The following is a 27,271-nucleotide window of genomic DNA, read 5'->3' on the forward strand; positions in this document are numbered from 1 at the left end:
ATCATATCAGCAGAGAACAGAAGCAAGGACATTTGTTATCTAAAGGAGCCAGATATTTCAATAAAGCAGAAATATAAGTAATGTATATGACAAAAAATTAAAAATGAAGAAAAATACACAACTCATCACACAAAGTGGTCTGTTTTACTTCCAGTGCTTTTTATTCCTTATCTTGAAGATCTGTGTCTGAAAATTGCACAAATATGCTTTGTAAGTTGCTCAAAGTAACCAGACAAATCCCTCAAACATTGTTTTCTGCTGAAAAAGAGTGATCAATTTCTACAGCTTTCCACTGGCTGTATCTTTTTTACTGCTGCTCTTATATGGAGCTTTAGTGGGTTTGGCAGGAAAGTAGGTTCTATTGAGTGAGCCGGTCTTGAATTGAATTGGTCCCTCAAATGATGCAGTGTAAAACGGTTAGATAGATTGGTGGATTTTTTAACTCAAGTGTCGGAGCAGTGGCAATAAGGAGCAGCAGTTACCACAAAAAAGAGGGGAGATATGATGGAACAGCTGAAAGCTGAAAATAACATTATTTGATGCTGCTCTCATGTAGCAGTCGATGTGTCAGCAGGAGGTTACTGCATAACAGCTTGGAGTTTGACAAAGGGCAACACAAAGGATAAAATGAGATAATAATTCCTTAAACTACGGCTGTGAAATTTTAGTAACAGATAACTACTTGTTACAATGTCATGAAAAACATTTTTTAACAAATTGTCTTGCACTGAAAACTACAAAAATACATTTGTTTTTCCATTGGCTTTGCATCCTCCTAAATGTGGGAACATTAACATGAAATTTAAATTCTTATGGCAAAAAAAAGCAGTCACTGTCCTCTACTGAAAGTGCAAATAATGGGTTCTCGCATAGGTCTTCACAGCATGTTGCTATAGATACACACAAACCTGTGGGTTTTTGTGTCCGTATGCTATGTGTGTGGATGCAGTATGGATGGGAGGGGGCACAGTTTTAAAGCATTTGAGGGAGAGAGGTTAGCGGGTCCCTTTTCTTTCTCCCTCTCTGTGTCAGTCTTTCTGAGTGCTGAGGGAGAAAACACCATCTCCCTGCCTGACTTCATATCACAGTAGGTTTTTCTGAGAGCTCCAGGAAAGCATTTCTAAGTAGTAGTTAACCTCTTTAACTGCACTGAAAAGGAGAGAAGAAAAGAGGAGGTGATAGAAAAAGAAAATCAGGAAGACAAAGAAAGAAGAATATTGTTCATTTTGTTGAGCTGAGGAGTCAACATACGAATAGTCGCAACAACAGCACAGGTAAGATACTGAGTGTCCATTCACTGATTCTAGAGGATGCAGTGACATTTACATCTGTACAGCACAGCCACATACCACAGCCTTCAGGTCATGTTGTAATTAAAAGCACCGACTTACAACAGCTACATTTGCAATTTGACAATTTAGTCTGTTCACTTGCAATCAGCTACAGGTTGATGTGTTTTAAGTGTTAGAAGAAATGGGCTATATTTTGTTAATTGCAAAATGTAGCTTTTACTTGCTGATATAGAGAAATGTTAATATCAATCTCACTGCCAATTGCTGAAAGAGGGCCAAATTAAGCAGCTGTTCTTGGTTTTGAAGATCCAACAAGTCTCTAAAAGGTGATTTTAGGTCAGCAACAAACCTTAAAAGATGTAATTGCATGCACTTAAAACTTATAAATGAACTGAGTATTGCATATAAATTGTGTATAATCTTTCTTAGCACATGAAAAGCCTTGTCTTGTATAATGTATTAGCTGGAAGATTAATATATAATATACACATAACATACATATAATATGTACATACAATACCCATTGTCTGAAGGGTAGATTAGTGCTTTGTTTAATGTAACTGTTCTATGTATGGTCATATTTTTACATACTCAAATGTTATCAAAATATAGTTTTTGCACATTCCTATTCACAAAATATGAAAAAAACGTTACAAAAAAAAAAAAAGTACATACATATATATGTGTATATATGTGTGTATATATATATATATATATATATATATATATATATATATGATTTTCTTCAAAAAATGTGTTTGTACATCAACAATGTGTATGTATGTATGTATGTATGTATACACACACACACACACACACACACACACATATATATATATATATATATATATATATATATATATGTGTGTGTGTGTGTGTGTGTGTGTGTGTATATTACATACAATAATATACAGATTTTACAAATAAGTTTGACAGAAAGCTTATATGGAAAACGGATGAGTACAACATAAATGCTGTTTAATGATTAACAATATAACAATATGGTTCAGGATCTTTCACATCTTTGGGACAAAAACATCTGTGTGCATCATGCCAACATCAATGAAGACTGAAGGGAAGAGTGCAATATGCCAGACTTAAAAAGATACATTTACTACATTTGTACTTTATGTGGTTAGAAAATTGCAAAAAGAATCAAATACAAATGTTAAGAACATTCTACTGAGTTGCTGAAACATGTGTATGAATGGCTTTGGAGCTATTCTAGCAGTAAAGTAATGAACATAAGCACCCCCAGGCCTACAGTAGTCAATGACGCAAAGTATAATCTACAACAAAAACATTCTTCACCCAATGCACTTAATAAATTCTGCTATCAAGCACCTTGACAAGCTGTTCTAATTTGTACACCTGTGATTGGACAAAATCAATTGCCTTGGCTTTGTTTCTTGGTACAGCCGATACTATTAAAGAGGTTTTGACCGCTGCAAATGAAGGGGTCAGCAAGCGATAATAACATTTTGCCAGCAGCTGATCAGTAGCCCCGAGCAAGCGCTCTGTGAAATTTCAGTGTGCAGGCTTTAAAACAACAAAAACCACCCAGTATTTGTCTCAGGCTTTAATATCATGGGAATTAAAAACTGTTTTTATAGCAGTGACGAAAACGTATCACTGAAATTTACAGGGATAAAGGTGTAACAAAAAAGAACTAAACGACCCTTACATTTTTTTACGGAAAAGCAGAGTTTAAAATGAGCAGGCCTGTGCAGAATCAGAATCTTATAGAGTCAACAGTGATTATTTGTTTAATATTTGTTTGTCTCTACCTTTGTTTCTCTTCACACACCCCAATGGACTCAGACAATTGGAAAAAGAATGATGTGCTGAAGTTATCAACGGAATCAGGGAGAGCAAAAAAGTAAAGGTAAAGAGAGATGGGAAAAGCAAGCTATACAGTGATCAGCAGAAGCATCCTTCCTGTTTTGCATTTTGAGGGTTATCAATTCCCATCACGCCTTGCAAATTAGCTGCAGGGTCTGGATGGCTTCCACACAGGCCATGGCAACAGCGTTACTAGGCAGGGGTGGGTTTCTTCCATGCTGTCAGATAAGGTAGACAGTGTGAGACCAGATGGCATGAAAAAACCTATTCTTGGTGAGGATTAGAGACACGTGCATAAGAAAAAAAAAAACACAACAGTCTGCCACTGTGAAGAAGCAGCTTTCAAATGGAGAGTGAAGCTGAGCAGGTAATGGTCACTAACAGCTGCTGAATTGGACGTAAGACAATTTTGATTTATGTCTGTCAATTTGATTCCACTGATGCACTTTACATATTGAATCTGTGAGTACATTGGCTAAAGAGTTTATCAGCATTCAGGTCATTTATTTGGACAAAGATGAGATGGAACCCTCAGTTATAATGGACCAATATTTCTTTTTTTTTTTTTTTTATTGATTTATTTTTATTGATTTTAGAGTTGTGCATTATGGCTGGGCAGTCTGGCTAAAGGATTATATCATTTTTTTAAGTAGAATCATGATCAACAATCTGATTGACAATTTTCTCACCTCTTATAAAATATGCAAACTACATTAACTAAGTTTTCTACTAGTTTTTTCTGGTTGATGCAGGCTAAAGCTGCATGTGATGTTTAACTATTGTTATCTGACTACAAACTCTTCATCTTTGCATAATTTTGGAATCTAATGACTGCAATATTTGGACAATATCTAGATTAAGTAAACAAACGCATCCACATTTCCATTTAAGTTTTTTTCATTATTTTCCTAATTTATTACCTAATTTATGAGTTTTACATTGAATCCAACAACATCTTTACATTTTGACGTTAAATCCGACTCACTGCGAGTTCAGAAACCAACAGCAGTAAAACAAAACATGTTAAACAAGTGGTGCCAGGCACAACAAACCTCGCCCCCACACATATTGTAGCTTATTTTGGCATCGATCCATCTGATGTCATCATGTCTGTGCATGTGGTGATGTCAGCATATCAACTGCCTCTATATGTGGGCCAAGTTTGAAGTAAATTGAAACAAAATTTATGTTTTTATAGACATGTGAAATTTCAGCCATTATAAGAATGTTTGTGTGTGTGTGTGTGTGTGTGTGTGTGTGTGTGTGTGTGCGTGTGTGTGTGTGTGTGTGTGTGTGTGTGTGGAGGGGGGGGGGGGGGGGGGGGGGGGGGCATTAAATGCATAAAAAATTTAAACTTTGACCTACTTTTCCAAAAATTTAATGACATCTATTCTGGGTCACTGGGAATCTATAAACCCAATTTGGTATGAATTCAACCCGTAGTTTTGCTGCTAGAGTGTTATAAAACAAACACTAGCAGCAAAACTACACAAAACTGTTTGTTTGTCTCTTTGTTCTTTGTTGAAATGATACATTTTTGGATCTTTTTTTGGGGGTACTGAGTTCCCTATCCTTTATAATGGTGGAGTACCACAATGTTAGGTAAATGGTGGGGAAAAAAATTGAAAAAAATGTATCCAAAATGTGAAAAAAATACATATGCCTTAGCTTTATATCAGAGTGATGTATAACAATTGCCTCTATATATGCACGAAGGTTTAAGTAAATTGGAACAAAATTTATGTTTTTATAGACATTTGAAATGTTGCCAATTATAAGTAAATGGGAAAAGGAAATATTTTAAAAATTCATAAAAAATTTGAACTTTGAACTACTTTTCCCAAAATGTAATGACATCTATTCTGGGTCACTGGCAATCTATAAACCCAATTTGGTATGAAGTCAACCAGTAGTTTTGCTACTAAAGTGTTAACAAACAAAGAAACAAAGAACCATACCCAACCAAAAACAATAGCCCTTAGTTACCCTTGTACCCTTAGTTGGGTTTATTGTTTTTTTTTCCCATAACAACACTGGCATGCTTTTCAAACTACTAACCCGCCTCTCAATCAGAGTTTGCTGAGAGAAAACAATGGCACTTTCCAAACCAAATCATTTCATTTGATTCACTCAGTTTCCTGAATAACATAACATTTATGACTCTTGGAGGCTGTTCCTGATTGTTACTCAGAGAGGCAATATAAAACAATTTACACTTTGCCCATCTGGATGGCTCTCCATCTAAAACACAGGACACAGGTGCTTCATTTCCATTGTTATATAAGTCAAGTCTTGCCTTGTGAAAAACCTCTTGAAACTCTGAAGCTGGACCACAGAGTACAGTTTTTGGTCACACAGGCAGATGACAGACTGCCAAAAAAATCCACTCTACACAGCCAGTGGGAAATGTCAGGATTTTTTCTTGTCAAAAGCCAATTTGACATTAGCAAAAAGATTCAAAGGCATCAGAAAGAAATATGACATTCAGGCAGTGATTCAGAACATAAAGGCACTGATGAGTGTTCAGTATTAACTGCTAAAGCTGGAAGGTTTTGTTTGTGAATGTATTACACTTGCATGGTCTGTGAACTGCAGGTGGTGAATAGAGAAGACAGGCTTACTGCAGTTGTAATGACAAAGACTGAATTAAATACACCTGCATCAGAGATTTTTAGCAGGTTTCTCAGGGCTCTAAGAGCATAATGCGAGTCTCTTTTAAATGGTCTCTGACTCATAGACTGAATCGACGACTGAAAATCTTCCTGAACAAATTGCCTACTCATCTGCTGGGGTCTTCATGCCATTTTATGGCTCACTTCTGCTACACAAATCTATGTCACTGTATGGGTTTTTTCTCTCATTATCTTACAGGCTGATACATTTTTCTGTCATTATTTCTAGTTTGTGGTCGAAAGTTAGGCATGCAATATTCAACAAAGGCTGAACAGTGGTGGATATGGGGGGGGACTACATATACATACATATGTGACAGCCTTCTCTGAATTGTTATATTCCTGCTCAGCAAGACTTCTTGCCTTGTTTACAGGCCATATTGTGCATTACAGTCATATTTCACATCATAATATACACTTTAATCTTGATTAACCCGGAAGCTTAGATGTAAATGTCACATCCCAAAAAGTATCAAGGCAATCAGACAGCAAATAGGTCAATCCTTAGGCCAACAGAGATTTAGCTCAATAGGTAATGCTTGGGACTGCAAGGCAGAAGACCGAGGTCTGATTCCCGGTTAAAACAGCAGTTTTTTGTGCAGATTTTCAAACAGCGTGGTTAAGGGTGCCAGTAGGTACATCCACCATTGCTGAAAAATAAGCAAAAAAAAATTACTTAAACATAAGCCTTGTCCTTTGCAAAATCCATTTTGGAACATGGAAAGCTAAAATATGAATAAAATAATCAATAAATGCTATGGAATTTAGTAAATGTAACTCTGAAGAAGACTTTAGCATGCAGTTGTGACTGGGTGTCAACCACAAAGGTGATTTGTGGGCAGAGAAACGAAAGCACAGGCAGTTCTTTTGTTAAGAGTGCGTAATATACAGTATTGTGCATAAGTATTGGGCCACACTTAACCATGTTATTTTTACATCAATCAATCAACCAACCAGTCAGTCAGTCAATCAATCAATCAATCAAATTTTATTTATATAGCACCAAATCATAACAAAAGTTATCTCATGACACTTTAGAGCTGGTCGAAACTGGACCATAGATGGTTGTAAAGGTATGTACACATGGTTGTAATGAGCATAATATTCCAATCTATTTATTTGAAACAAACAAAATAGAGAGGAATATCATGCACTGCACTAAAAAGTCACAAAAAATATAAACTACTTGGCTTCAACTGGAAACAGTCTGAATTTAGAGTGATGTCTGTTCCAATGATAAAAAGTAGCCAAAACAATAGAAACACTGGACATGTGTTGAATGAAACGTAGTGTAAAACAGTAGAAAATTAGTTTAGTAAATCTAAAAATGTCTCCACAGAAATGTTCAAGACACATCAAGCACAAAGAAAGGTCACAGTAAATACCAGATACTTATGTGTTACATTGCCTGAAATTTTTGTTTTAATGCTGTTTTAGAAACTGAAAAATTCATTTGCATATTTTAATATAACATGACAGTCTTGTTAAAACAACAAATCTACTTGTGGCCTACAACTTTTGCATAGTACTGTACATATTTTATTGCCCAAGACTAAGGGGTAGGAATCATAATGTTTTCAAAATACTTAGCAATTCTTAACATATTCCCACTCAAAACCATGCCTCAAATTTCCATGGAAAAAGTTGTAGCATCCAGAGACATCTGGGCTGGTCTGTATTCAATTAATGTGAATTAAATGGGCACTAATGGCCTAAAGGGATATTTTGTGTATCCATCTAATCTAATGTGGTCAGTGCAATTATGCAGATACATAAGAGCAAATACCATTCTATATTCCTGAAAATTGCAGACATACAGGCCAAATCCCTTTAAAGTCTCATTTTCTTTATCATATTTCAGCATCTATGAGCTACAAGTTCCTGATGTGGTGGTAGTGTCCAAAATGTGATTTAACCGATGTTTGAAAGAAAAATAACCAGGCTGCATACTTTCATTGCATGCTCTATCACAAAGCACTGATGAATAAAAGAAATGTCTTATGTTTTGTCCTTGGGCAAGGCAGTGAAACTTCAAAAACATTTTCTAGAAGAGTCATTAATTCTCAATGAGATATCATTATTCTTTCTTCGAGAATCAATGACTTCTGAAGATAGATACAGAATAGAAATATTTCTGTTCCCAAAATCAAAAACATACATCCAAAAAGTTCTGTGTTACCAGAGAACCAACTGAGATGTAAAAATAATATAATATAATGTAGTAATGAGTCAATATTTCATTAACATGACAGAATAATATTATTTCCCAATAGAACACATATTGATTATCTCAGCAATTTCAGAGTCCTGAATGGATTTACAGAGTTTTCTTAATATACATACTGTTTTTAGGTTTGCCTCTGGAGACATGGATATAGTCATGGATGAAGATTTCACCATAAACACAAACACCAGCCATGAAGCGGGACAAGAAAACCTTGATGGCAGCAAAAGTCATGGACTCAACCACAGCGATCCTCTGGACATGTTCACAGGCATGGAGCTTCTGCTGCAGTTCAAATCTCTCTTCCTGCCTCTCTACTACCTTGTGGTGGTGGTAGCTGGTGTTGGCAATTCCGTCTTGTTGGCTTGTATCTTGGCTGACAAGAAACTTCACAACGCCACCAACTTCTTCATTGGTAACTTAGCTGCTGGGGACCTACTAATGTGTCTGAGTTGCGTACCACTGACGGCGTCCTATGCCTTCGACAGTCACGGGTGGGCTTTTGGGAGACCCCTCTGCCACCTGGTGCCCTTGCTGCAATGTGCAACAGTGTTTGCATCAGTGCTTTCACTCACTGCCATTGCTGTGGATCGCTATGTTGTTGTAGGTAAGAACAGGAACTAACATTCACAGTACATTTACACCTACAGTGCTGATTCAAGGTCAGAATGAAGTTGAGGTCATGCAATCTGTTTGTGAAGTTGGACTATACACTGCAGTTTTAGGGCTGTCACAGATTAATGATGAAAGAATGTGATTATCTTCATCTTAGTTCTATAATTGTTCACTTTTACTTGATCTGTAGCCTGAGATTCATTCATTCTATCATCACACAGTGAGCACATGTGTCGTCACTGTTACAAAACATGGTATCCAATAAACTCAGTCTGCAGGAACTCACAGTCTGCAGGAACCTTAAGATAGTGTCATCGAGTGGTGAAGTTGCAGATTACAACCAAGTGAATACCCCTCAACTGATGCTCTCCACTGGTCCACACTCAAGTATTCCAGTACAAGACGCTGGGAATTGCCACTCATTACAAAAGGGAAAAAAAGAGAAAAACAAGTCCCTTCTGTGCTAACATTACAAACTGAAAGGAAGGATGTAGGCTCCAGAACAACGCCAATGTGCACCTATCTTAAGTTATACCAGTAATACCATTGGCTGCCTCTGGGTTTGGATCCAAAAATGCTTTGCTCCAATGAATTTCTCTCAATAAATATTACATTATGATTTTTTTTTTACTGTAAAGACTGTAAAATGACTTCGTTACACATAGTTTGATGGAGTTGACCATTTTACCACATTATTAAGCACTGAGTTATTAGCGCTTAGCATTAGCTGACCTCTTATCCTTTGTGCTGCCATAAGTCCCTCCAAAAAGCCAGCCCAGTGATGGCCAAATTGCAACCTACCTCTTCAAATGGACAGTTCAGGAACCAACAGATTATATAATGGTCCCTCTATCCACTAATTATATAGAGTCTGTGGTTGAAACATCACAACAACACCATGAATTCCATTTCTGTAAAAATATTGCTTATTGAACCTTTAAAATAAAGATTGAAATAGAAATAAATTTATAAACAAATGGTATATATCATAATACGACTAATATTTATAATTGCTATTCATGATAAATATTGATGTTATATTTCACATGCAATCCTCTACCCCTTATAGAGAGATCTCATTTAATTGGAATACATTTTTCATGATAGCATTTTCTTTAATATATAATTGCTTGATGAGAATTTTGTTTTTGTTGCCTTACTAGAAGTTACTCATAACTAGAGAGAGAGAGCGAGAGAGAGAGAGAGTGGTTCTTTATGACAAACTACACACTGTTAGAGGCCCCATAGGTTTTCCTATGTCTGTTTCAATGGGGAGGGTAAGCCAAGGGGTGATCACTTGGTTGCAATTTTCACCACTTTGGCAATAAGTCCCACACAGGATTTTAAAAGGGTTATTTGCAGTCTTTATTAAACCCTCTATCTAGAGACTTGTTTTTGGTGTATTTGATGTAATACCAGTTGTTCAGTAGTATGTCGTAAAAGCAGCTTTTGTAAACTCTGATTGCAGAGAAATTGCTGTCGGGTAAATAGGCTATAATCATCACAAACACTGCCACAGTCACTCCCTGGACTGATGCAAATAAAAAATGTATGCCAAAACAATGATTAAAGAATAGTTACAGATGCTTTATTGCAGTGGTTTTTCAACCTTGGAGTCGGGACCCCACGTATGGTCGCCTGAAATTCAAATGGGGTCACCTGAAATTTCTATTAATTCATAAAAATAAAAATAGAAAACTTACTAATAAAAATATATGGTGAGTTGACAGAGACAATCCCAATACATAAAAGACATGACAAACTCTGAAGCTGAAACTGAAGCACTGTGGTCCTGTTTACCTGTCAAATGTTCATTGTGGTCGGTTTCAGATGCTGCAGCTCTTTCATAATTCATAGTTTGATTTGTTTGTTCAATATTAACTGTCAGCCTTGTAAATACAAGCTGGACTGACTGTACATATCCTGACCAAGGAAAATAAAATTCTCACTTTGTGCAGTAATCTCAAAATGGATTTTCTGCCTCTGTCCATAATAATATACTTTATATAGACTAAATGTCATCTAAAATTAACGTTTATTTGCAACATAGTACAGTAAACTATTAAAAGATTAAAAACAAATTAATTTAGCAAAAAAATGCCTCAGTTTTGAATGTTTGGGGTCACCAGAAATTTTTGATCTTAAAATGGGGTCACGAGGCAAAACAGGTTGAGAACCGCTGGGTTAATTTGTGAAATAATGCAGCGTTTTTTCTGCTTTCACATCAGTTCTTGTGACACCTTGTTCACTCTTTGTCTCAGCTCACCCAGTCCGGAAGAGGATCTCTCTGTGGGGCTGTGGTGCAGTGACGCTGGGTATCTGGTTGTTGTCTCTTACCCTGGCTGCACCTCCATCCTTCTACACACGCTACGTGGATTTACGGCCCAGCAAAATTGACCTTGTGGTGTGTGAGGAATTCTGGCCTAACAGTAGCAACCTGCGACTTCTCTACTCCTGCTTTATTCTCATTGCCTCCTACATGATCCCGCTGTTGTCCGTCAGTGTGTCTTACTGTGCCATTACTGTCAGCTTAAAGCATTACACAGTACCTGGAGAACCATACAGCAGCCAGCAGAGATGGAGCAAAAGGAGAAAGAAGACCTTCTCTCTGCTAGTGGCCTCAGTCCTGGCTTTTGCCCTGTGCTGGCTTCCTCTGCAGGTGAGTTTCATACTGTTCTCCTCAGTGTTTATCATGTTCAATGGAATGTGTGATTTTAAAAAAAAGAGGGAATTTCTAACTCTGTGTGTTTTACATATCATTAACCACAGAAACTCATCAGCAGGTAAATGTAGCAACAAAGACAAAATTCCAGCCACAATGAACCATGCAAAATCCTAACTCCTGACAATCTTCATATTAGGAAGGTATTAAATTGAGCGTAGTATGAGCTTTTAGTTTCAACTTTTACACACAATCACAGAGGAAACATGCTAAAGGTTATATTCAGCTTATATTCAATCACAATAGCAAAAACAACCTGCTGTATAGTTTTTGAAGGGTTATATACGATATACTGTTTGTATGACTGTACTACTATGATCATTTTGATGTGCATTATTCAATCACTGCATTATGTTTTAGTTGTGGTTGAATGCTAAAATTAGGAATAATGTATTGTTTGATTCTTGTATTAAGTTAGTGATAAATGTGTAAAAGCACTTGAGGGGTAGGATTAAATAAGTTTATACTTCTTTCTACTCCTTTTTGACCGTGCAAAATTCAGACTTGTACGTACTTGAAGATGGACTGTGTTCATTTAAATGTTATTTTGTTCTTGTCTTATTTTGCTTTGTTTTGTTTTGTTTCTTTGCATGTTCTAAATCAGGGGTGTCAAACTCATTTTCTACCGGGGGCCACATTCAGCCCAATTTAATCTGAAGTGGGACGAACCAGTAAAATAACAGCATGATTCAATAAATAATGACAACTCCAAATTGTTTTAGCTCAAAAAATAACATTCAATTATGCCAATATTTACATTTACAAACTATCCCCCCAAAAAAAGGATGTGAATAACCTGAAAAAATTGACATTTGTTAAGAAATATAACTACAGTTTTATCAATATTATGGCTCTACTAATCATGTATACATGTGCATTACAGATCAGGTCTACAAAGGCACAAAACTTTTAGTAACAGGCAGAAAATTGTTAAAATTGTACTTAACTTTCTTTAGACATTTCAGGTTGTTCATATTTGTTCAGGTTATTCACATTTTATTGTTAAAGGACAGTTGTCTTAATGTAAACATTTTCATAATTTTATGTTTTTTGCACTAAATCAAAGAGAAAAAATTGTGTTGTCATTATTTATTGGTTATTATGATATTATTTTTGAGTTTGATGTCCTAATTTGCGCTTTGCAAATTCATCCCATGGGCCGGATTGGAACCTTTGGCGGGCCAGTTTTGGCCCCGGGCCACATGTTTGACACCTGTGTTTTAAATAAATAAACAAACAAATATCTAACCTTTTAATACCTAGAAGTGTTTTTATAACATCTTTCAAATGAAAATTTTTTTTATCACCATTTATTATAATATTCCCTGCACAATTTTCCTACATTTAATTCTCTGATTATGTAGATGTTTACAAGAGCTGACAGTAAATTCAAAGGTTATTATATCAGAACAAAGAAAACTGAATAAAAAGTGATTTTATTCAGCAAAATCTATCATTAATTGACTGTAAAAAAATAATAATAATAATAACTGCATGCGTTTTACTTGTGAATCAATGGTGCAGAATATTTTTCCATGTTCACTACAGAGATTCTGAAAATCCAAATGGGTCATATCTGATCATCCTGAAAAGCTCAGAAACTGCATTTTACCTGATTTATACAAATGTATTGATAGAATTAATGATTCGCAAGGTATTAAACATTTTGGGTCAGTGGATACTTTTGGTCACTGTTGAGTTTTTTGGGGGAAACTTGAAACTGGTCATTCATAGAAGGAATTTGCACATCCTTATCTGTGGCTTTAGTCTGTGTTTTTTAGATTCTAATACAGATTTAGATCATTTACAAATATGCTTATGTCACTATGCAGGTGCTGAACCTGTTGCTGGACCTGGACCCAGAGTTCCATATCATAGACAAGCGCTACATAAATGTTCTACAGGTGTGTTGTCATTTAATAGCCATGAGCTCTGCATGTTATAATCCTTTCATCTATGCCTCACTGCACAGCAAAGTACGTATGCATCTAAAACGTTACCTGTGCTCATGTCACGGTCGTCAGGAGCAAACAACAGGGGTGACATCCAGAACCTGATCTTTTTACTGTATTTCTTGTAACACAACTGTTTTACCAGGAACTGACATTACCTTCAAGATGACACATGCACCTCATTGATTTTAATGTCTGAAGTGTCCAAGAGAAAAAAAAGAGATCTCAATTTCTCTGTTCAGTTTATGACTTGAACATTTTGCCCTTTATTGGTTCAGAAGACGCATTACCACATAAGGCCACATATGACCAGTACACAAGAAAGTAGACCATACTGTAGTTTAGAACGATGATGAATAAGATTTCTTGATCTTTTGGAACAACTGTTTTCTTTATGGGCTGCCAAGCTCCTGGCACAGACACTTAGCAGATCCTGCACCTTTCGAAAGGTCAGCAGTGACATAAACACAGCTTTAGGCTGACTGATGCTGGAGGCTGAAGACAGGGGCTGTTACATGGGTTACTGGGGCATGATATCCAAAAACAGCAAATGCCTTACTTTAGGGAGTTGACCGTACAATGAACTTTTCTCACTACAGAAAAGGAGGCGGGTAAAAAAAAAAAAAATGCAATGTGATTATTTCATGTTGTCCCTGATAGTGAATGTCAGTGATGCAAAATCTTAGTATCGGTATGTCTTACATAAATATCCCTAATGTATTTTATATTTATTTTTGATGTAATACACATTGGCTGCTTTTTTGTGTCATTATGTAATATTTATTTTGTGAAATTGTCTGCATCTGTGGTAAAACCTTGATTATGTACAGCACAGGGGAAAAAAAATTTTGCAATTTATGTGTTCCTTGCACATCACTGTTTAAAATGTAAAATGCAATCAATATGGAAACAAGAGAGGTGTTACCAGATAAGTCCTAATGCTGTGGCTTTGTCTGGAAAAAAAATAATGACACATTGATCTATGCTAATTAATATTCAGTTCATGAACAATGAAGATGCCTCTAAGTGTCATTTGTGATGGCGGCACTTCTGTTGAGTTTTCATCATGTATGATTAATGCTTTCTGCTTTTGTCAGTGCTTTGATATTAAGTGAATATTTTATCATATGTAAAAAGCCTCACCATAGAACTGACTAATGTGATCTAAATTATATTTATTCAGTTCTGTTCCTTTTTCAGAACTATTGCTATGATTAAATGGTTATATTCAGAAATGAAAGCTTCACATAAATCTTACAATGCACATAATTAAAATATTCTCGTGACGGGTCAACAGGTCCATCTAATCCTTGATAAACTTTCAAAATGCCAGTTGTTCAGTCATCTGACTAACAGGAACAAAAATATCCAGTGCAGCTTTGGTGTCAGCTAATAACCCTTATGCCTCCCCTAATGCTTCTGATGCTGACATCCCTGTTGCTCAGACTCTAGTTTACTTTGGCTGTTTTCTCTAAGTGAACCTTGAGACTATATTCACTTCCCTTTCACATTTGATTTTTGTTCTTATGTAGTGGTCTGCTAGATATAGTGTTTCAGGGGGAAGTTGATTGCTTAAAGGTGATTTTTTTCTTACAGATATCTTCAGTTTGACAAATTCCATATACTGAAAAATGGCTAAATTAAAACCATGAATGTAGGATGACCTTTTCCAACACAGCATATTTTTACACCATTCATCTATCACTAAATAATTTTATCCTCCGTATTAAAAACATACATATGACTGCAGGACACTTGTCTAGGCTGCATACAATAGGGATGCAACATCAATAAAACATTTTTATTGTCACAGGTATTTCATCTGCTACTTGGTTTACTTTTACACATGAATTAATAACCGTACAGACAGGCCCTTACCAATATTTTGGAAAGATAAAACCTCAATATTACAATAATTATGTGAGCTTATTCATAACATCTTATCTTTCAGATAGTAAAACCCATTGGAGAGCCATGCCAATAGCCATTATTTTCCTCTGTTGCAATGACACATACACTTGTGCGTGCCAGTATGTTTTGTACATGTTCATGCCAAATAATGCTAAGTAATTGCAATTTGTTGCCAATGACTTGCCACATTCCAAGTCCTAATTTACAGCCAGATACCGTGTCATTTTAAAATGAAAACTACCTTATGTCATCCGTCTATCCAATATAACTGCAGTAGCAGCAGGAAAAACGATAATGGATGGATATATTAAATGATGAGATAAATGTAAGTCTAAAATCCCGTGTCATTAATTCATTAAATGCTTTGTATTAGGAAATCCAAAAATAACCCATCCATTATGCAACACATTCATTAAAAAAAGGTGTGATATAAGCAGTGTAGGACCATAATGAATGATGTGAACAGGGGATGGTCACGTCCAGGACAGGTCTCATCCTTCAGGAGCACAGAGGGGCCATAAATCACCTGTTTGTCAATGAACAAGTGAGAAAGTCTGTAATGTTTAAAAACAATGTTTCTCAAAGAAAGAAGAGGATTTGGATATGTCCTCTCTACTTTACAGAGCAGAGTTAAAGGAGTCAAGGAACCAGAATATATTTTGGTGCATGAAAGGGCAAGAGTGCAACTATAAGCTGAACAGCCTTGATCTCTGTTTTCTTAGACAACACTGCATTAAGGGTGATCATAGCAAGCAAATGCGATGTGTTATGTTGTATAAATGAGAGGTGGGAGTGGGATTTAATATGTTTTGTTCTTTTCACGCCTTTTCGAGCAATACATATTGTATTTATTTTGTTATTACAGGTGGACATGACAATTGATATACTGTCTTGATCACCTCTATTTATTAATTTATTTTTGTTCTGCTATTAATTCCTTGTACACACAAAGTTTTTTTTCCTTCTGCTCAGAACAAGTAAAAAATAAAATAGATAAAATAAATAAGTCATTCAGCCATAGCTGATGGAATGTGAATACTGTGGCAAACCATTGTCAACCACTACATGTACAAATGTCAGCTCAGATTTTATTTGTTAACTGAAGCATTATTAACTTCTTTGGCTCAGAAGCATTGGGGATGGAACAATCAGTACACCAGGTCTTTTATATAAAAACAAAACGGACCACTCTGTGTTCTCCGGACCAACTGTCAACTGACTGTCAGGACTGTTACCAGCAACAAGTCCAAAAGACAGAGTCTGTCATTGTCTGGGGTTATGCCAGTGTTTTTGGCAAAGGTCAATGTCACTTCTGTCATGGCGTGTCATGGAGTGTTTATTTTGAAGAAAAAAATATGAAGTGAGATATCATATGATGTATTATTTTGAGTCTAGTTTTAATCTCATGTACCATACCAACATATGCTGATGTGTTGTTGTAAGTACGGAGGCATCAGCATCAGTGTTGAGCAAATATAACCTTTGAAAGTGTGAACAAAATGTTGGTTTCATTTGATCCTATTCATTTCTTCATTTTCCAAACTGCTTAGTCCTCCAGAGGGTTGTAGGGATGCTGGGGTGTGTTGTGGCTACCAGCGGGTGAAGGCGGACTAAACCCTGGATGAATCTTCAGTTCATCACAGAGATACTATTTACTTGATATTAAAAATTGCCCTCAAAAATAAATTAGACATATCAGTCCTATGTGTATGTATACTGTATATTATTTTGGGTTAGTGGTTGTGTCCCCAGATGGGTTCAAACCACACCTATACCACTGTTTTGAACCAACAGAGACAATTGTTTCAGCTTTCATTTTGGCCTGTGGACCTTAGAGGAAAAGTGGGATTGTTGGGCCTCCTTGGATTTTTCAGTTTCTAATCAACCAGCTCTGAGTTTAATAAGGTAGCTCATATGGGCTGAAATAAATGATTGGTTTTACTTTGGGGAATCAGTCACCAAAACACACAATGTCATTATAAACTCATAATTATGCCAGTAAAACTACCAACTGAGGATGAAGTAGCTGATGAAATGTGCTGATAAAAGTTTGTTTGTCGTATGCGGCCTGAAAAGATCATGATTGTTTTGATCCAGTGAAGCATCAAAGGCGTGAAAAATATACCGTCTGTGAAGATTAATCAAAAGATTAAAAATAATGAAATGACGTGAGATCAAATTGGTAATGCATTTCAAGGGTGCCATTAATTTTGTTGCTCGCCATGCATAATACCCTTTTGTAAAGGGTGAAGATTTTCATCACCAACTCAGATGTTTGGACATCACATAGAGCTGGATTTGTTAATTGAATGTATAATTCAACACAAAGATACAAGGATATAAAGATGTTTGTTCACCTTAAAGAACAGTGGGTGGAGTTTGTAAAGATCAAGACTTTAGAGTCTTGCTGGTACAGGGGAGATTTTGCTTTAAGTGCTTTTATTTGTGAGTTATGATGAGCTGAAACCAGGACTGATAATATAGTATTGGTGTAGTGCAAATCTAAATATCATTAAAAACTGTTTAACTGAACTGAAAATAAAATATCAAATCATATATATTTATACATTGTTCCCATTCTATCGGAATGACAGTTTTGATATTTATGCCAGTTGTTTAGAAAATATCATAAGCAAAAAATAGTATCCCAGTGTCCTCATGGGTTTATATGGGCAAGTGAGTCAAAGAGAAAATGGGGGGGTATTCATTGCAATGCATATACATGCAGTTGTCAACAGTTGTTCAAAAAGAATATACGTGAAAAAAACAAATGTGTTAGATTGGCAAGCATGAACAAAAAAAATGGTTGCTTTGTTCCTGTTTGTTCCTGGTTGTTCCTGTCTGTGAAATAAAAGTGTGAGAAAATCACTTGTCAGTTTCGTTTTTATCTTTGTGTGAAAGTGTGAGAGGAGGTGTTAAACTTTGAGCTAGACAGTATAAGTTTCCGTTAGTGGTGGAGAGGTGTTCATGAAGTTCAGTAAATCTGCATTTTAGTTCCCATGTTCAAACTGACCATTAAAAGTCAATAAATACATTCAATGAATATGTAACAACATTAGTTCAACTCCTTTCAGTACCATGATGTTATCAAAAGATAACTTAAACTACATATTGATGTTATCTATAGCAGCCTGTGTTGCTGTTGTCAAAGAATGAGGATCAAACTGCTTATTATGTTGCTAATGAAGTATCAAATCTAATGCTAAACCACTTTGTGTTTGTTGATTAGAAACCCATTAGTCCACACATACATGGAGCTGGATTATTAATACTTGCTATTTCATTAAAGACACTCAGTGAACAGCAGGACAGTAACAGTTCAATAAAAGTATGAACTGATTAGCAATGATTGCTCATTATGGTGAAGGAAATAGGAAATTGGTTTCCATTGTGTGTTGTTTTGCATGTGTCTCAATACTTAAAATAACTCCAGTCTAACAATAGCTACTGTATCATGCCTGCAGACCAACCCTGCAGTATGAGTGAATGAGAACAGCAAATCCATGAAACCATATTGATCTCCAGGGCGTCTGGCTTCAGTCAGAGTTAGTTCATTAAAAGCTGAGTCTGGAAAGAAAATATCTTGAATCTAATGTCATAATGATGGACTACAGCTTTTGGTAATTTGTTTAAACTTGGCTGTATTTAAAGTTTTACAGATAAGGAGTCAAATTGTTCATTCGGGTCGTGTCTCTTCTAGTTGCCACAAGAATAAAACAGTACACTGAGGAGAGGAGAAGCAGAGGTCCAGCATCACATGACCTGATGAAATCCAAAATTGGACAGTGTCATCTAATCCCAGGAGAGGTCCAAGATCTGTCTATACTTTTAGAATCATCCACACAATTTCCGATTGCTGCTCCTATGCATCATTCTAAAAAAAGAAAAACAAGTGGTGCTAGGCACAACAAACCCTGTCCCTCGCAAGTATTGTAGCTTATCTGGGCATCAATTCAGCTGATGTCATCATGTCTATGCATGTGCTGATGTCAGCATATCCGTTGCCTCTATATACTATGTGCCAAGTTTGAAGTAAATTGAAACAAAATTGATGTTTTTATAGACATGAAATGTCACCTATTATAAGTAAATGGGAAAAAAAGATTTAAAGAATTCATAAAAAAACAGAAACTTTGACCTGTGCTTCCCAAAATGTAATCAGATCTATTCTGGGTCACTGACAATCTATAAACCCAATTTGGTATGAACTGAAGCAACAGTTTTGCTGCTAGAGTGTTAACAAGCAAACAAGCAAACAGGCAAAAAAACAAAACAAAACAAACTGAACCAAAAACAATACCCCTTGCCTCCCCTTCAGGGTAAAAGTCTTCTTTGTGATCTTTGTGAATGAGCTATATTGGGATTTAACGGATAAAACATGACAATCGACAATGAAAACCAGTAAAATTAGAAAATTACAACATAGCAACAAGACAGCAACCGATCCTTGAAATATAAATGAGTAATATTTCTAACAGCTGAAGTATTTTCAAATGAAGACACATCATACTATACATTCTCCTTAATACACAGAGTTTTCATGTGTCATAAAAAGGGTCAAGTGGTCAGCTGTAAACTTGTAACAAAAAACAAAAATAATAATGGTTAATACAAACCACAACAGCAGGGTTTGTACTGGTTATATATCAAATGCTCAGCTGGTGATTTATTGATGCTCTTCACAAAGAGCTGTATTGATGAATGGAAGAAGCAATATGAGTAACGGATAAAACGAAATGAATAAAAATAAATATATTAATAAATGAACATTATTGATTGTACTTCTGCTCTTTTTTCTCCTTTCTTTCAGTCTTACACGCAAACATGAGTTTCGTTTTTGCAGCCTGTACCCACATGCCCGTGCTATATTTATCATCACCTTTATACTCTGACAGTTAAGACAAAGTACTTCTGCGTTAACAGCATGAGACATTTCCTTCCTATGGAAATACACTGTTACCCATAAAGTTGGAATAAAACATATTTTACTTCTTCTCATGAGATGATTGTGGCAATGTAATTTAGTCTTGATAGATAAAGTGTAACTGGGACTCAGTATGTAATTTTAAAACGTGGTCAAAGGTGATTATTAATGTGCATAAAAAGAGGAATGTGTTTGTAACCTATGAATATGTAGATCAAAAAAGAACACGTTTGCTGCATAAACCACCCAAGTATTGAGCATCTGTTGACATCACTGGTTTATTTCAATTAACTGTACAAATACAACAACCCAATATTTTGATGCAAGTCAGACATTGAGGACATGTTCGTGCAGATAAATATATATATTTTTTTATTTTGCTTCAGAGATAATGCACTTTTAGTTATACCAGGGTCACACAATTACGGTCACAATATCCTTGTTAGATTGGAGGGAAAATACAAGAGTACTTCAGCTCCGGTATTGGCCATCCACAAACCAGAAGTGGCTGCCACTGAAGAACTCTTGGGAGAACAGAACCTAGGACTGAAATCCAATTACCAACATGCATGTTATTCAAATCCGCCTCTGCTCAGGATGAGATGGAGAATACAGGAAATTGATTCTGTTCTGATTGTCTGCATGTCAGAGGTTGCACATAGCATGTGAATTATCCTGCCACTCAGTCGTTAAGTTTGAAGGTGGTCATATGTTAAAACAACACATTATGCATAATCGGGTTTAAAGGCACATACAGTACACACTCATGCATGTATATAAATGTACATATATACCAACATATTTACCATGTAGCTTATTTTTCATATTAAGTTATTATTACACTTCTCCCTGTTGTATGCAGTTAAGGCACATTCTTCTGTCTGTGTCCTTTTTTGTCTCGTGCAGCACAGTTTGACCTCCTTTTGGAACCCGTTACTGACCAGCACATAGAGCACAGGGTCCACCACACAGTTTAGACTGGATAGAGCCAGTGTGCATGAGAAGTAGAAGTGCATTTTTTGTTCAAATTGGCAGTAGCTTCCGTCGGGTAGTGTATTGTCACTGTGGTAGAAAACTAAAGAGCGTACAAGCAAGAGAATGTGATAAGGAGCGAAGCAAACTGAGAAGATCCCAATTACCCCAAAGGACAGCAAACGGACCTTCCTCTTAGCTTGGGCGCTCAGACCAGGACTCTGACCGACAGTGGCCAGTACCTTCCAGTAGCTCACTGCCAAAATCAGCAGGGGCAGCACAAAGCCAAACCCCACTCTTAGCATGTTGAACAAAGCAATAGGAGACGTCATGGGGAAGGTCTCATAACAGCGGTCATTGTTGTTGACCTCATCGTGTGCATCTGTGAGGTTGTCGTTTATTAGTACCATAACATGCAGAACAATCACTATGACACAAACTGCAGCACATTGTGCCCACACGTAGCACGCCGTACGGTGGGTTTTGGAGCGAAGTGGGTATGTGACCACCACGCAGCGGTCTACAGAGATACAAACAAGCAGGAAGATGCTGATGTACATGTTGGAGTAGTAGAAGAAGCCAGCAATGTTGCATGAGGCGGGACCTAGCCTCCAGTGGTGGTCCTGCAGATAATAATTGATCCAAAGTGGCATGGTGAAGATGAAAAGTAGGTCAGATAGAGACAGGCAGAGCAAGAAGATGCCCAGGACGTTTTGTCGTTTCACTTGTTGCACAATCGGGCCAAAGGTAAGAACATTGAAGATCAAACCAAAGATAAAAGCCAGGATGTAAACCGACATCAGGACGTCGCTGATAGCATTAGCTCCAATTCGAACACATACAGTTGAGTTTGCAACCGTTGTTGATGATGATGGAGGTGTAGATGTTACATTCATCGTCCCTTTTATATATATATTTTTAATGACTTTGCTGGTTAGAAATTCACCTGAAACAAAAAAAAAAAAAAAAAAAAAAAAATGTATTAGTAGAAGTTGCACAAGAGACAGTATTTGATTTATCTGAAACTTCAAATTCATAGTAGAGTTTGGACTTTTTTCCCCCCTACTCTATTTTGTGGCTCAGTGCACACAAGTGATAAGATTATTTGTCTTTCCTCTGATCTTTCTGAATGATTCTGTTTCTGTGCATTGGGCAGAGAGCAAACGTTTCGACATCTAGAGAAGATACAGGCTTAGTCATGCTCCTTGACGATAGCAGTTTGCACCCACGGTTCCAATAAAATCCAAGATTGCCAAAATTCCCCCCTATTGCCACAGCTGCTGCTTCTGGAGAAAACATGTCATGCAATCTTTTCTGTGAAGGTTCTGGTCTTATGGACGCTGAGTGCATTAAGGAACTAATGCCTTACATCAGATGAATCAGATGTGAAAACCAACCCACCCGGCTGATATTATTTTATGTTAATGCTGCTTTTTATTAAATATTCTATAAATTGCTCCACTTATTGCATTGTGTGGTCTGAAGCTGAGTGACAGGTAGGGTCGGCACAGGCTGAACTCACAAATCGAGCATTTGACTTTTATTGTAATCAGTGTTTAAAACTCATATCTAATTTATGCAGCAAAAGGGAATATGGGGTTCTATGAGGACAAAATAACATAAAAGGCATATGCATTCACCCAGAGCTGATCTCAAATGTTTCACTTGGGCATCTATTTCAGAAAAGTAGAATTCTAATACTGTTGATGTGACGTAAAATCAACTTTAGCTACTGTTCTATTTTATGATGCAGATGTTTTAGCCTGTGCTTTTTCCTCTTCAAATCAGCCTGATGATAATATTTAAAGGTAGGTAGGAGATCCTGGCAAAACAGTTTGAGCAAGCTACATTTAGAAAATACACAATTCAAAAGTTCAAACCCCTTTCTTCAGACTTCCCCCCGAAGCCACGCCTCCATTGTACTGATTGTACTCGCAGACGGGGGAGGGACAAATGGCAGTTGAATTTGACTGATATATCACCATTCAATCATTTTGATGGGCCAGTTAAAATGATTGGATGGTGTTTTTTCAGTCCTGCCCATTCCACAGTTGACTAAATTTTTTTATTTTTGTGTTTGAGCATTTAATTAATTGGTTGCAATCGGGGTGTGAAGGGGATTTTAAGCAATATAGTAAAAAATGCTCCAGGAAAACATCTCCTACCCTACCTTTAACCCATTAAGGACCCATTGTGACATTTGTTGCTGTTCCCAAATGAAATTTTCTCTATATTGAACCATCCTTAAGTGGTCTATCACCATTTATTGTAATATTATCTTCTGTATTTTGTGTGTTTTTTCTGTGAAAATCAAGTATTTTCCAACATTTAATGTACTGATCATCAGGGATGGGAATCACTAAGAATTTAACGATTCCAATTCCATTATCGATTTTGCTTATCGATCTGATTCCTTATTGATTCTCTTATCGATTCTCATTGGGTGAGGGAATAAAAGAGTACAAACGGGTGTGTTTGCATTAACTGTCTTTTAAATTTCCATCTCTGCACAGAAAATCTAATATGTACAGTATGTACAAATAATAATAACAGATGATGCTGGGCCCGTGTTTGGGGGGGGTGGTGGAACCGGTTCCACTGTGCCCGTCTCCCGTTGTTGTGCACCTCATTTCCTTTCCCCTACCTTTGGAAACTTGTATTTTAGGGGGTATGACGTTTGTTGCCCGCACCGGAACCAGAACTGGGCCCGGATGACGGTCTGGTGTTCATTCTGCTGCTACATTCACAAGCGCCACTGAATAGCATGTCAAATGAATCACATGCTATGTGGGCAAATGTTTGAGCATATTGGAGGGATTCCACCCTTTTGAAGAAATGGGAGCTTTGCAAGTGTTACAAGTGGACCTGGTGTCATCTTTTTAGACCATTTTTGCCTCAACCCCGTGTTGGCTACGTTCTGACCAAAACAATGCAGCGTGCATGTGACGTCACTGCGCATGTGCAATGAAGGCGGAATCGATAAGCAGAATCGTTAAGCAGGCAGGCAAACGATTCCAAGGAATGGAGCTACAGTGATCCGGTTCTCAAAAAGAACCGGTTCTTGGTTCCCATCCCTAATGATCATGTAGATGTTCATAAAAGCTCAGAGTAATTTGAGGGTTATTATATCAAAAACAGAAAAAAAAGTGAAGAAAAAGTGACATTTTCATCAGAATCTATCACTAACTGAACATAAATCAAGCATCTCCATCCACTGTCATTAATCCAGCTCCATGGGTTTTACTGGTGAATCAGTGTTGTAGAAGATGACGGTGTTTCCATATTCACTACGGAGCCTCTGAATGTCCAAATGAGTCATATCTGATGACCATGAAAAGATGAAAAACTCTATTTCACACCAATTATTTACATGTATTGATAGAATTAGTGGATCAACATGTATTAAACATTTTAGATCAGTAGATAGTTTTGGTCACAGTGGCTGTTTGGGTCTCTTAGGGTTAATACTGAAATGTACTACCACATGTACTACCACAGAAAAGGAATAAAAACTACGCAGTCTCAATTTAATCATGTAAAGAACACATTAAATACAGGAAGTTTGCTATTATCCTTCCTCTTTTATTGTCTTTATTCTGTCAATTCCTCTCCCTATATTGGAAATTTCGGCATCTTAAAACATTTCTCTCTACCTCTTTCTGTTTTTACGACTCCAATTTTGTTGTTTGATTTTTATCTCCTCCCTGTGTTTGTGTTCTATCTTTGAGGCTTGTCTCTGGTGTGTTTGTAAGCTCAGGAAGCATCTAATGCCATTATCATCTGGATAGAGATAGGCTGTCCCATCTAAACTCAATAATGGAAAAGCCATTTAGAGTCTGGCCATCTTTAGCAAATGATAATGTGCGCTTGTGTGCGTGTGTTACGTGCATCTCACTGTGTGTGTTTTTGCATAGGTCTGATTTAATGAATAATTCATTTTCAAATAATAATGGGAAATCACACCAGCTGTAGTCACAGAAGTTTTACACATGTATATGATGCCTTTTCTTAAACTATGCTGTTGGTTAGTCATCCGTCTGGCAACTATGACTAACCACATGTTGGAATTCACCTCTTTTAAAGTATGAGTCAAAAGAAGTTATTTTCTAATTTGTATGTCCACTGTTTTTTTTTTTTTTTTTTTGGGGGGGGGGGGGGGGGGGGGGGGGGGGTTGTTATTTTTACACAAATTCCAAATACAATCCTACTTTTAACAGATGGTCCAACCCTCAGTTAGCCTATTTGCACATCTCAGCCAAGTATGTGTTTGTTAATATTATAAACTGAAAGAAAAACTTGCTGTCATTGAGCAGCTTTGTTACCAGTAAGACTTTACAAGGGCACTCAAGCTTTAACTTTCTATTGAGAGGGACATATTCTACATGCTAAATCTCCAGTGAAAAAATATGGAAATATTTTATTACATGTTTCATCGTACTCCTCCCAAATACTGACGATGTAGGAGTCACAGTCCAGCACTACATTCCTGTGAATTTCCACTTTTTCTTCTTGTCAAGCAGTTCTCTGCTGCTCTCTCCAGCATGTTTTTCAGACAACACTGCTGGGAGAACTGCAGAAAACACTGAACCCTGCGGTGAATCAACATTTCTACTCATATTATTTTTGCAACATTGACTTACACAGCCTCGAATATGCAATCTCTCTCTGCGGGGAACAAGTAGCAAAAACGTGACATTTGGAAATAAATATATCTAACACCAGAGCTGTAAAACATTAAAAAATACCACATATGGTTAGCCTTTTGGGTCTTATTTGTCTTACATAACTACGACACATGTTAAATCCAGAACACCAGCCAGTTATGACCTCACCTGTTGTTATTTGGTCAGAGGTGTGTCTTGAGCGTAAAACAGAGCTGTCCTGTACGTGATGAGCTTCAGACACATTCCAGAGCTGTTTAAAGTTTGACAGAGTTCAGTCCAGGAAGGTCAGAGGAGCAGCTTCAAGGGAGCCTCTTCACATCTGCTGACATAAAGCCCAGCCTTGATAGTCCCTCATGGTGCTCTCTTATTATAACTGCAGGAGATAACCTTCAGCCGGTACAAGTGTGTAACAGAATTCTATCTGAATGTTTCACTGTGGTTGAGTTGATGCGCCGTTGACAACCACAGTTGAAATGTCAGCAAAGAGTGCAGAGACGGGATGAGACCAAGAACAAAAAAGGGAAGACACATGCAGGAGGAGGGCTGTAGCTTTGCACACGTGTATGTAGGAAGTGAGACTTTGAGGGTGGGGAAAACCATCAAACTGTAATGGAACAGATATGATGCAGATGGTTTTTACCCCTAAGAGATAAAACAACCTCAGTCTCTGTCAGTATCATAAAATTGGTATTGTAGTTACAGAATACTGAAAGTTTGTGGGAAGACAGACACCACTTTCATTTCCCCGTTGTACATTCATCTACGTGCCTTTTCACACTAAAGGTAAATGAATGAAATGTAACCCTGTCTGACTTACGTAAGATGAAGCCTACACACCATCTTTTTTCACAGTTTGTCACAGAGTTGGACTCTACAGAATGAGCAGCAAGGGATATGGCAATAAACTGAAAAAAAGAAAAGAAACAGATGTAAGTTTGAGGTTAAAAAGGGATCAGATTTCTTTGGTATTAGCTCCGTACCAGGCAGGAACATGGGCTGTGCTGTTATCAGACACAGTATGTTATCCAGGACTATCGTTTGCCAGTTCCTGTCTGAGGATTTTTGTGTTTACGAAAAGAATCGGTGACGAAAGCCAGCAGACCATCTGTTAATGTGCTGAGTAAACATTTAAACCAGCTCTAAATGTTGCATGTTTTCCTATGAGCAAGAATGCATACCTGTGGCTTCATATCATTTAGCGACAGTAACAGTTAAAAGAAAGTAAAAGATTAAACAGAAGTCATTTTTGTCAGTAAGTTATAAATTAATCTAGCAGAGCACTTTCAGCCTCTTCTCTTTTCTGTGACTATGTGAGAGTTTCAGGGGCTGTAAATGACTCTGTGAGATATTTATGGACTTTACATGAGTTTGTGGATACCTGAATTAGTTCAGTTCTTCTGAAATAGAAGGTCAAGGGCTTTGGTCACGGCATATTTATCACGTTGAAATGATTTCTCAAGTCTTCACTTGTTGAATAGTTG

At 36.9% G+C, this 27,271-nt stretch overlaps 2 protein-coding genes across 2 annotated transcripts; one reads left to right on the forward strand and one right to left on the reverse strand.

Moving 5' to 3' along the window:
• Positions 1–1,049: 1,049 nt before the first annotated feature.
• Positions 1,050–15,173, forward strand: LOC115431002 (prolactin-releasing peptide receptor). The gene is made up of 4 exons (XM_030151227.1): positions 1,050–1,274; positions 8,159–8,637; positions 10,907–11,304; positions 13,200–15,173. The coding sequence occupies exons 2-4, from the start codon at positions 8,175–8,177 to the stop codon at positions 13,422–13,424; spliced, it is 1,086 nt and encodes a 361-aa protein (XP_030007087.1). The 5' UTR covers positions 1,050–1,274; positions 8,159–8,174; the 3' UTR covers positions 13,425–15,173.
• Positions 15,174–20,413: 5,240 nt separating this feature from the next.
• Positions 20,414–26,301, reverse strand: gpr184 (G protein-coupled receptor 184). The gene is made up of 2 exons (XM_030151241.1): positions 25,959–26,301; positions 20,414–22,072 (listed from the first exon to the last, which is right to left on the reverse strand). Exon 2 carries the CDS (start codon positions 22,020–22,022, stop codon positions 20,976–20,978), a length of 1,047 nt encoding a protein of 348 aa, XP_030007101.1. The 5' UTR covers positions 22,023–22,072; positions 25,959–26,301; the 3' UTR covers positions 20,414–20,975.
• Between the last annotated feature and the right edge of the window lie 970 nt (positions 26,302–27,271).

This window comes from Sphaeramia orbicularis, chromosome 13 (genome assembly GCF_902148855.1).
Source record: "Sphaeramia orbicularis chromosome 13, fSphaOr1.1, whole genome shotgun sequence".
Lineage (NCBI taxonomy): Eukaryota > Metazoa > Chordata > Actinopteri > Kurtiformes > Apogonidae > Sphaeramia > Sphaeramia orbicularis.